The sequence below is a fragment of the Jatropha curcas genome, chromosome 8, assembly GCF_041381405.1.
Source record: "Jatropha curcas cultivar XTBG-Jc1 chromosome 8, XTBG_Jcur_1.0, whole genome shotgun sequence".
NCBI lineage: Eukaryota > Viridiplantae > Streptophyta > Magnoliopsida > Malpighiales > Euphorbiaceae > Jatropha > Jatropha curcas.
The window spans coordinates 8192425-8205024 of NC_143158.1; the positions used below are offsets into that span (position 1 = coordinate 8192425).

Sequence of the window (12600 nt, forward strand, 5' to 3'; positions counted from 1 at the left end):
CAATAGTTATTTTGGAAGAAAAAATTAAGTATAGCCTTGCAAATTATAAACAAAAATACTATCTAATAATAGAATAAGTAAATGGGAAAATACATAATCAGGCCAAAAATGGATCTATTGAGCTAAAAAAATCATGACATTAAACAAAATAGGAAATCATATAAAGCAAAAAAAAAAAAAATTATCAAACATGATCAAGGCTCAAGCTTTTCTTTTCTTGGGTTTACTGAAATTTTCTAATTTCTATAATCAATAAATCAAATTGATCAGTCAAGAAAAAACTTATTTAATTGATTCTCAAAATAGAGGGATGAAATGGTAAGTTTAACCAAACTTCGGGCTAGATAGTACTTTCCCTTTAGAAAATTCTTAGTAACTCTCTATCCAATGATGCAAGGCGGAGGAAACTCAGGTCGGTCCCTTTAATCTTTCAATCCTTTTCCAAGCCTAAATGCTAAAATATATATATATAAAAAAAAAAAAAAAAAAAAAAAAAAAAAAAAAACCTTCAAATACTTGTAAATTTCTTTATATTATAACATAAAAATACATATATTAATTAAAATTAAAATATAAATATGAATGTGAATTATACAAAAATAAAGGGTACCCAAAAATAGGCAGTCTTGCTCCCAATAATGGCAGCCATTCAAATATCATGCATAGATGAATTGCAAATTGCATTCAGTTCTAAAAGGTCACCTTGAAATGAAAGTACACAAATAAGCTATTAAACCAACGAAAGGATTCATTAAAAATCATCAGATGATCGCACATGAAGTGGACTTGATGGTGAATCATTGCCATCAGCTGTTTCTTGTTCAACTCTTCTCTTCCTTGTCTTGACACCACCAGCACCAGGAGGTTCTATTGTTTCAACCCCATTCTTCCTTTTCAAAGACTCTGAGACAGGTTTGCTACCTTCTCCAGAGTTTCCATCACCAGTTTTCTCTGCAGAAATCTTGTTCCCTTTCTCATCCTTTATGGAGCAATCACCAGATTCAACTTTCTTCTTCTTGTTAACCCTCTGTGGCTTGCTGCATTCAGCCAAACTGTGAATGCTGGATTTTTCATTATTTGCTGAAGCTTCAGTGCTTCCAGCATTTTCACCGTCATCTGCATTCTTCTGCTCGACAGCCTTCTGGAGCTCACTGTTAGTAGAAGCATCCCCTGAAACGGTGTTAGCAGTCTTATTACAGGGATTGTCATCATCTTCCTCACTTGAATCCTCCACAACGTCCAAACTCTCTTTAGCCATGCATTGCAGTGTCTCTACCACATTCATCAGTTCTCGGTTAACCTGTCAATAAGCACCAGAGAATGAAACTATCATGTATTTCAAAGATAGAAAACAAGGGACCCTGCATGCTGTGCTTCCCTAAAAACAAGTGGCTACATTTATTTATATCGCACCTTAATATCTTGAAGGAAATCAGAGATGTCTACAGAACAATAAGGGCACTTCATGACATTTCTTTGTGCTCGAAGTGTCCGTCCGCCTCTACTTCTCTCTCTCATGACGGTCTGCCCAGCAAATGCCCCTTCCAAACATGACTTGCAAAAATTGTGACCACAGGTTGTTGTAGCTGGTTCATTCAACACTTGATGACATATCTTACAACTGAATTCTGCAATATTGAGACTTGCAAAAGTGAACATTAAATGCAATACTGAAGATCAAAAGTGAACATGGAATGTAATAACACAGACAATACATTGAATTCACCACCTATCGGCCAGCACCTTTCATTTCAGATTTTAGAAACTTAAAGAGAAATAATTTGAAATGGTTTACAGTGGAATTCTACAGGCTGAAAGCGATGATGTGATGACATATAACAAAAGAACAGAACAGGAGGAGAACCTCTTAGCAGCTTCTCTTTTATTTGTCCATATTGTGATTGCCTTATAACTTTCTTTGACCTCTTCCTATCTTCAGAATTTACATTAGCAACAGGTTTTCGGCTTACTGGTGGGGGTTTTTTCCACTTCCAGTGACCATCTTCTTCCTGAGAAATAATAAATGATGTCAAAGTTCATTTTCCAATTTACTAATAAGATTAAAGAATAGATTTGATTTCCAATACCATTGAAACAGTTTCTATTTCAATGCCATAGGTAACTTTGATCAAGACCAGATGATCATCAAATTAACAATAAACAAGAAAGCAGGTAAAAGATAAAGAAACTTAACAACTGAATTCACTCACATCAAAATCCCATGATGGGCTTTCCTTTCTCTCTGTTATATCAGTTGCCTTATCAAGCTCTTTTATGACAGGCAAAGGTCTTGGTCTATCCCCATTTGCATCGCTGTTATAAAAGTTGGATACATTAAGAAAGAGAGAGAAAGACAAAGAAATTCAAATAAAGGAAACACATTAGCCAAATTTTCAAAAAAACAAACCTCGTCCAAGGAGCAGGCTCATTGTCACATCTGACAAATAAGTAGCGACAAACCTTATGGCCCTAATGCAGGAACAGCTCTTGATAAATTATTCCATACTACAGGGGGAAAAAAGAAAAGAAAAGAAAAAAAAAGGAAAGAAAAACTTGATCAGAAGTTCGATGTATTTACTTGAATTCCAACTTTTCGCCAGCACTTCTCTATTCTATAGACTCCATCATAGCGAACCCCTTTCTCAGGAGCATATGAGGAACGCTTCTCCTTGTGGGACCTGCTCATTTCAAACAGCAAGCATGAGAAGTGTTTGAAAAATGAACAGCACTTGTTAAAACAAGGAAGAAGAATTGTGTTGAGTGTAAAAAATTGAACCTAAATCATTTACCTTACACATCCTCTCACAAATATTCACCATGTGCATTTCATGAGTTTTTTTATGCAATAACTGAAATCATTTTTTAAATGCATTAGCAACATCAGCAAATAACATTAGAAGTGCCTCGTTTCCAGTTTATACATTGTCAAGGAGAATATTACATTCAAAATCAACTAGGTATTATTTGGAAAAATCAAAGACTAGGAAATATCAACCAGGCATGCAACAAGTAATATCTACCAATTCCTAACCCTATCCTGCCAATTCCTACAATATAGAGCCAGTTGCCTTAGCATCAGAAATTGCAAATTCAGATAATCTAATAATGCCCTAGCATACTTTTGAATTTTGAACTGCTCATACCTGTCTAAAACCCATTTTAAATTATCCCTATCACTATCCCTACCCGTCCAGAACTGATAAATACTACTTGTTCACTACCTAAACCAATTTAATATAAAATAAAAGTAGCAAAAATCTTAATAAAACTGAAATAAATTACAAATTTATAATAAAAAATCTATATAAAAATAGTTCATCTTAACAACATACATAGGAATGAAAAATTTATCATATCCACATAACAAGTTTCGAGTAGCAGACGCTCAAGGTCTTAAACCCAGACCCACCAAATCGATTTTGTTTTTTCCTTATCAAACCCAAACCCATGATGGGTAATAAATTTAACACTCATAGAACTCATTTAACTAATACTCAAAATCACTTAACAGGATGGACCAGGTCAGATACCCAAAGAAAAATCCGTCCCATTTCCTTTCCTAATTGCAAGTGGTGCAAGACACATTAATGCATGGTCATATTACTTATGCATTACTTTACATTTATAAACATTACAATTGTAAAGATATATATTACCAAGCATCAATGTCAGCAAATTCTTAAATGTCAATGGCCTAAAAAAGAGGTAAATATATTCACTAAAGTTAAATGTGTTAAACTGATACAACTAATTATGACCTCATCAAATGAAACAACCATCAAAGACATTCTCTAAAAGAAATAGCAGTCTCTAATAAGGGTATTAAATTTTAAATTTATTCTACCAAATCGGCCAACATGTAGTGGGATTTTGGCCTACCAATTCAATATTAACTAGTGCACTCGCAATGGGGCATTGGGAAAAACAGCTGTTCCATAATATTTACATAATGCTGTAATGGCCAAATGGAAATCTCACCTTTTCAGAAACAATCTGTCAGGAATAAGATAGATTGGAGTTTTCCCACGTTCTTCCAACTTCCTCAAATACCAATAGCTCCCCCTTACCCAGCTCTCCCTTACCCATTCTCCTTTTCTATATTCCCAACCTTAAACAATGGATTTTGTTGCACCAAAAGCTTCAGACTATAAGATTACAAGTACCAAGTTGGAAAGATAAGTTTTGGCTGTATATGATAAATTTGTGTCATCTCCTTTCCTTTTTATTTTCATACTTACGTCATATCCTATTATTGAATAATATGTTGCTATAAGCATTTGTTAACTTAATATTTTATAGAATTCGATTCACTTCAATGCTTGTTTATAGCTCATTTGAGTCATTTTGTACATAAAAAAGCTTGAATCATGCTCAAGCTAAAAACTCCTGAACCAACTCAAGTTCGACTATGCGACACCAATGATACCACTGCTCCTAATAAAATCAACAACTAAGTCTTAATCCCAAACTGGTTGTAGTCCGCTATATGAATCTTTTGTCATTATATTTGCTCAAGTCCATAATCGCAAGAAAAGGCAAAGCATAAAAAATATATATAAACAATTAACATGATATTGATTTCTTTTAACTTTTGACACTTTCGTCTCCTAATAGCTATTTTCACATTGGGAAACAGCAGCCATTAATACCATCTATAAACAGGAAGAGTTTTAAAATCCATATAATTATAAATGCATAATGCAAAACAAAAGGCAATGCTATAGAGTGCACAAGCAGTCATATAGAATTAAAATGTAAAGAAGATATAAATACATAACCAGAGAAAGAAAAATGAAATTTTGGGTAGAACTTACCTCACTACTCTAACAGGATAGCCTTTTTTGCAACTTAATCTAAGAGCCTCATTCATTTTCTCAAACTTTTGGTCAAAAGACTGCTCCTTGTTAGTCCGTTTGTTTCCACTAAGGTCTCGACCACCGCTGCCAACCACAACCATAGAATGACTTCAGTATCCACAAGTCCAATTGTAAAAGAACATTAAAAACAAAAAAGATAACGGTAAAAAAAAAATTAAGGCATGTAAACAAGAAAGAGCAATAGGATAAAGGAGAGGACAGAGCTAGTAAGTTACTAAAATAAACAAGAAGTTTTGAACATCAGAAAACAAGAAGTCACAAGGACAGACATAGATATACAATAACACTAGATTAACCATGGTCTCATCAAGCACCGCAGGTTATGCATACTAATTCATTGATACCTGTAAAGTGATAAAGCAATCAATACTGATACTGTGAGCATTAGTAAAGCAATCAACAGTGACACTGTGAGCATTAGTAAAGCAATCAATAGTGATACGGTACGTATTAAGGAAGCAATCAATGGTGATACAGCGCATAGAAGAAAGCAACCAATAGTAATACAATGCTTAGTAATGCAATCAATAGTGATACGGTGCATGGTAATGCAACCTATAGCGATACGGTGAGTAGTAATGCAACCTATAGTGATACGGTGCGTGGTAAAGCAACCAATAGTGATACGGTGAGTAGTAATGCAACCTATAGTAATGCAACCAATAGCAGTACGGTGCGTAGTGATGCAATCAATAGCAGTGATACGGTGCGTAGTGATGCAATCAATAGCAGTGATACGGTGCGTAGTGATGCAATCAATAGGAGTGATACGGTGCGTAGTAATAGTGATATGGCGTAGTAATGCAATCAATAGTGATACGGTGCTTGGTAATGCAATCAATAGTGATTCGGTGTGTGATAATGCATCAACAGTGATACGGTGCGTGGTAGGCAATGGAAGCATGTCACCCGTGCCAGATTAATAGCCGTTAGGATACCGTTGGAGAATTTGATAGGATTCTGTTCCATAGGAGGGAAGTGAGGTGAAATGTTGCAAGTTGTTAGACAAACCGTTAAATTAGTTATAAATCTTGGTCACCCTGCCAGATTAATAGCCGTTAGTAGACCGTTGCAGAATTTGTTAGGATTCTGTTAGATAGGAGGAAGTGAGCTGAAATGTTGAAAGTTGCCAGACAAGCCGTTAAATTAGTTATAAGTCCTTGATCATTGACTCGTAGATTCATTCTGTAATTGATCAATAAAGAATTCTTGTGTCTACTCTTTGTTTCCTTCTTCCTTTCTGTTATCTTCTTCTTTCAATGCTAAATCCTTCTTTTATTCTTAAAACCGTATCATAGAAAAGAAACAGAAAGGAGTTACAAGCCCACATGCATTTGCATTTACCAGCTCCAAGAGTGAATTATCTTCAACAAACGCATACAAAAATTAGCATCAACAGTTCACATATATACTTTCACCTTATTCAATGTATAGAACAGCTGCAATAAAAGTGAAGGAAAAAAAAAAAGGAGATTGATGAATTACGACTAAATGTCAGTTCATTGAGAATTGATATTTGAAACCAACCTTCCAGTATAGAGGAACCATTCTCCATGGTCTTCATCATCTATATATCCTCCAGAAAGTGCCACTGATTGTGCTCCATAGTTTGATTGTCCAGCAATACCAGCAACATGGGGTAGGTGTGCACCCCATTGCCTGCATTCCAATCTATCCTCCCAACATTCTCCAACCAGCACGCCTTGATTTCTTTCAGGATCATTTTCAGCTGGGATAGGCCCAAAATGATCTGGAGGCACAGTGACAAATATCTTCCCACTACAAGCATTGGCCTTACCAGCCTTTTGTGCTCTTTCTGTCGTGTATGCTTTGTCTGGCCTGTTTTGATTGTGTTCAAAATGGTAAATCTTCGGGAGACCTCCAGAAGAAATCAAGTTTGACATCCTTGCCATACGAATGGCAGACACAACGGTAGCATTAATGCGGGGCTGACTGGCCATTTTTGCAGGTATTGGCTTACGGCATTTTGCACAGGTAAACTTTCTTTGTCCAATCCATTTCTCGAAACATTTCAAGCAAAAATTGTGGCCACACGGTGTCTGAAACAAGACAAAATATACCATTTCAAGCTCGCACGTTAACTTACAGTGATTAAAGTAATGAATCGTTCATTAAAAGAGAAACAAATGTAATAATTTATATGCAGATAAATATGATGCTAGGTTTTGATGAAGTGAAGATGATAATAAAAACAAACATATCTAAAAGTACAAAATAAAAACCACAATGGAAATCAGAACTTACAGTAACGGGTCTCTCAGGCAACTGCATACAAAACGAACAGTTAATGTTATCACCAAGAACAATCAACATTTCATTTACCCTCTCTTTCCCTTTCTTCTTCAAATCTTCTTCTTCCATTTTCCCACTCATCAATTCCTGTCGTTTCCTCGCCTTCTCCTTCTCCGTCAGCTTAGCATCCGCTTCAATCTCCTTTATCGCTGCCACCAACTCATTTCCACTACCGACGACAGCTGTGGTGACGATGGCTTCACCGGAACAATCAGGACACTCCCACTGAAGAGTAGAGGCTAGGGTTTCAGGAGGAGAAGAAAGACAAGCCACATGCCATGGAGTAATGCACGTGCTACAAGTCAGAGTTTCTTCAGCTGGAGGTTTTGCCTTGCATTTCATGCATACATCATCTCCGTCGCAGGGAAGTTGGATATCGTGCGCCATAGGTGAGGTGTGCGCAGGATAAGGAACGAAGAGAAACAGACACAAAGATAGAGAAAATGTAAGAGACGTTTCGGTTTTACAAGCTTTTATAGGGTAGAGAGGAAGAGAGAAGGGGGGGGGGGGGGGGAAGGGAAAGTTAGGGAGGCGGGTTAAGGAAAGAGATTGAATATTTTTAAAATTTTGACAGGTGGGATGTACGGAGTAATTCTTTTTTTTCAAATTTTTTTATTTGTCGTTCATTTTTATTATATATTGTGCCTTGTTAGATTAGCATTGCTTTTTATAGTTTGAACTTTTAAAATGATGCTTTGCTAGAGGGTAATGGGTTAAAGCGTTGTACGTGCGTCTACTGTCTCCTTAATAAAAATCCATTACGCGCTTATTCAGAGGGACATGAAGTGTATTGGCTAGGGATGAAAAAGGTACGGGCATTGTAGGGTACCGCATGGCTCTTATCGTTTAAAGATGTCTAGTTATAAATAGGTTGATGATACAGGATAATAAAATTACTATACGTAATGGATACGAACAAGGTACTGATATAAGTTTTCGGATACCGACTACACGGGATTCTTAAGTTTTTACCTAACTAACGCTTGAAGATATCAATTTTTCAAAAATCAACTTTTAGATCCCTAAATTTTAATCTCATCAATAGAAAGGTCCTTCTATTTAATAATTGTGGAATTTCGAAAATGCCCTCACTCACAAAATAAACTTTAACGTTAGATCTAGACATCCCCGAAAAGGTCATTTGCTTCGCAACCAAGCATGTCTTTTTCCTCCCCTTTCAACAATAAAATCCAATAGCTAAGCTCCACAGCCATCAATGGCAGATCAACACCAACAAACCACCAACATCTCTAAAATCTTCCCTTTAAATTTTACACTAAAACTCAAATTAAGATACCTATCAAAAACACCAGAATCCAAATATTGTCCTCCTTCAAATTCCATCAAATCCAAAACTTAATCTCATATAATAAAAGAAAATTGAAGGAAATAAAGATTACAACAGCCACCGTCGTCGTCGCCGGAGTTACAAGAAGGGCAGTGAAATCGAATTGATCGGAGTCTTGGCTATCACACACAGTCACCGCCATCGCTGCCGGAGTTAATGGAGAAAGGAAAAGATGGTGACAGAAAAAAAAAAGTGTTTGGTTGAGAGATTTGAAATTTGTTTACCTATTAGATTTACTTGTTTTTATTTTGAAATTTGCATATTTTTCTTCATCTCTCTCTTCTTTTGCATTTTGTTCTGCTTCATTTTACTTAAACATTTTTTTGCTTTTTTTAATGCTCGTTAGAGGAAAATACAGAAACAAATGAGAAAATAAACACTCAATTATTTATTTTTTTATCTTTTAAAAAAAGTGCAGCAATACTAGCCTTAGTAGTGTTAGCAGTGGTGGTGTCTGTGGTGGCAACAATGGCAGTAATTATTTATATTCAAAGAAACTAAACAGTTCCAAAAGAATGACCATAAGTTGCAGAACTAGAGAAAATTACGAAGAACAAAAAAAGAGGAGTGATATAGATGACCAAAAAATCAAGAATGATTTTTAAGTAAGAGTATTTTCGAAATTCCACGTCCATTTGACGGAAAAAATTGTTGATTTGGACGGGAAGGACTTTTCCGGATTAAAATTTAGGAATCTCGAAGTTGGTTTTTGAAAACTGATATTAGGCCAAAACTTAGGAACCCAAATATTATTTTCCCTTAATAAAAATTGTACTTTTAACAAGCTCGGATATGGGTAGTTTAAGATTCGCGAGTACCCTATCTGTTTAAGGGTAATTTAAATATATTTTGGACAGGTACGGGTCGTAAAAATTTAATGGGTTCTGATACTGGTAATTAAATGGATATTTAATCGGGTTTGAAACGAATATGGATAGTAAAATTTTAAATGAATACGAGTATAAATAGCTTAAAATTTGCGGGTACCCGCTCTGCTTCCATCCCTAGCATTGACACACAAATTTAAATGCGTTTGTAAATGGAAAATTTTTGTTGTTAGGAATAAGACTCAATTTACCAGTAAACTTTGGCAAAAATATATAATTTACTTAAAAATTACTAACTTTTTGTATAACAATTTGTAATAAAAATATCAAATGTCTAATTTTCATTCAAAAAATAAATCATTTGATATAAATTAAATACGATTAAAAAATTAATTAAATATTTAATCTAAATCTAAGATAATTAAAAAATAATAAATAATTTTAACCAAATATTTCAATATAATCAAATTTTTTTCTAATTCTATAATATTTTTGCTTGCTTAATATATAAATTTGCTCCTAAAATTTACGCGATTTATCTTGTGGCACCCTTAAGTTTGCGGAGAACCTATCATGACCATACGAAAATAAAATAACTTTAAAAGAGATCAATTATGACAATGTATTTTTACATTTTAATTTAACGAGAGGTGTAATTATTACTAAAATGTAAAAGTGTAAGATCATGATAGGTCAACCACAAATTTGAGGGTGTCACAAGGCAAATTGCATAAACTTTATAGGAAAATATATGCATTTGACCTTTTTTTTTTTTTTTAGATCAAATACTTATTAAATTATTTGTAAATCAAATGCTGCAAAGTTTTATAGTTATATTATATTTTTAAGTTATTTTTTATTTTCTAATTTTAAATTTTTTGAGTAATTTTCATTAGTTAAAATGATGAAAAAAATTGGGCTTTTTTTATCAAGTTTAAAAGGCAAATTGTACAAAAAGTTAATTTTTAGAACAATTGTATATTTTACCCAGATTCAGAGGGCAAACTAAATCTTATTCCTTATTATTACTCTAGAAAATTAGGCTTCACACTGGTTCAATTCCAAATTGAAACCAAACTGAATTAAATTGATTGAAATTAGAATTAAATCATAATAAATAATTCTCGATTTTAAATCATATTAAATTACGTGTCTATGATTCCAATTCCTATTTTTCATAATCAAAATTGGAATTTGGGGTTAAAGGCGTAAAAAATGGTGAATTATAAATTTGGTGTTTTAATGGAAAATTTTTGCTAATTAAGTGTCTTAACCACAACAAAATTTTTTCATTGAATATCCACCGTCCCTGTGGCTCGCTGAAATCACAATTAAGACACAGTTAGCTGAATTGGCTAAAATTTAATTTCTTGGATTAAAATCATGTGCATTGCACATGATATGAAAATTACTTAAATATCCATTGTGATTAACTTTTCAATTGATATACAAAATCTAATTAAACAAATTTTTTTCTCCCTCATGTTCAATGTAGAATTGAACTGGTCATTACCAATAAAGGTCGAGGCCTACTGAAATGAAAAGTTCAACTAAGTTTAATATAGTTCAACCAAATTTTTGTATATAATTTTTTAAATAATATTTTAAATAAAATTAAAAATATAAGACTTATAAATACTAAATAAATTGTATAAAAAGAATAAATTGCTCAATTTAAATATTAATATTATTTTTTTTAAAAAATAAAGCATATTATTTTAAATTAACACAAATTAAATTTAAAAAAGAAAAATATACCATTTCTTAGGATGTAATTGGATATTTTATTAAGTATTTGGCTTTAATTACAATTATATTGAGAGTTAATTGTAATAATTAATTATTGACTGCATCAAATTGTAATTTGGATATATATATATATATATATATATATATATATATATAATTTAGATATATATTTAATAATTGGGAAGGCAAACATCTCATGTGATGTTTGTCAAATAAGTGCATATTTAGGAATAAACTGTCAAAATGAGCTGTCAAAATAGTTTCCTTTTAAATTTGAATCGAACCTCAGTAATAATTAGTGTGATTCCTATTTTGCAGAATAAAAATTGGGATTCGGGTTTAAAGGAATAAAAAAATTATAAATTTGGTGTCTTAATGAAAATTTTTACGAATTAAGCTTTTATATCCAAAAAAATTTTAATTGAGTGTCCATTGTCCCAGTGGCTCGCAGAAATCGCCACTACACATTGAAAAGTTGGCTGAACCCTAAAATGGATTTACTTGAATTAAAATCATGTGCATTGCACATAAATGGAAGACGAAATTATTTAAATATCAATTTTGATAAAATTCTCAACTAATAAACAAAATCTAATTAATATTTTTTTCCTTACGTGCAATGTTCTGAGAACAGAACTAATCAGTAAATTAATGAAAGAAAGGATTTTATGAACCGTGAGGTTCAACCTAGTTATGAATACTACAATTCAATCGGATTTTTAATGTACACATAATAGGTGACTGGTGAAGTGTTCTGGTTGTGTGATGTTATCAAAATACTTCTATATCTCTATAAATAGATTTATTTAATGTACACATTATATGTTCATTCCCGGAAATCACAAATCCCTCAAATTGTACCATATAAGCTTCTTCATCTAAGTTTCAATTCAAAAATGCAGTTTTCATATCCATTGAACGAAATTCTAAATCAAAATGTGCTACTAAAACTTTTATTTAAAAAAAAACTTTGTTGGAGATAGGAAAGAATGTTATTATCATTGAAGTTATTATCTTTTCTTTGGATAAAACGCTACTAATATGCTTAAACCTGTCTATTTTTCTATTTGAATCCTTCTTGACTTTATACATCTACTTATAATCAATTAATTCAAAACTTTTTGGGGATTCAACAAGATCTCATACCTCATTTTTATATATTGACTGAATTTCATCAACTATTGCTTGTTGCCATGCATCACATTGTACGCGATCGCTTTACCATAATTAAGTGGATCTATCATTTGTCCAACATCATTATCATTCTCCCCCAAATAGGCAACATAATTATCAAATATGGTAGATATTCTTTGCCTATTTGATCATTTAACAACTTTTTCTTCTACTTGTTAAGGTGCATATTCTTCCATTTAAGGAACTTCTACATATTGGTTTCCTTCCAATTCTCTAACTTCAGATTAGTACACAATTTTTTTCATGTGATGTACGAACAAAACATGATCATTTGATGGAGTCAAATCTTTAT

The 12600-nt window shown here is 32.9% G+C and overlaps 1 protein-coding gene across 1 annotated transcript; it reads right to left on the minus strand.

The window, feature by feature from the left end:
• Positions 1-513: 513 nt before the first annotated feature.
• VIM1 (Zinc finger (C3HC4-type RING finger) family protein) lies at positions 514-7670 on the minus strand. The gene is made up of 9 exons (XM_012217159.4): positions 7143-7670; positions 6405-6937; positions 4815-4940; positions 2579-2678; positions 2408-2469; positions 2211-2313; positions 1865-2009; positions 1414-1628; positions 514-1300 (listed from the first exon to the last, which is right to left on the minus strand). The coding sequence occupies exons 1-9, from the start codon at positions 7575-7577 to the stop codon at positions 752-754; spliced, it is 2268 nt and encodes a 755-aa protein (XP_012072549.1). The 5' UTR covers positions 7578-7670; the 3' UTR covers positions 514-751.
• Between the last annotated feature and the right edge of the window lie 4930 nt (positions 7671-12600).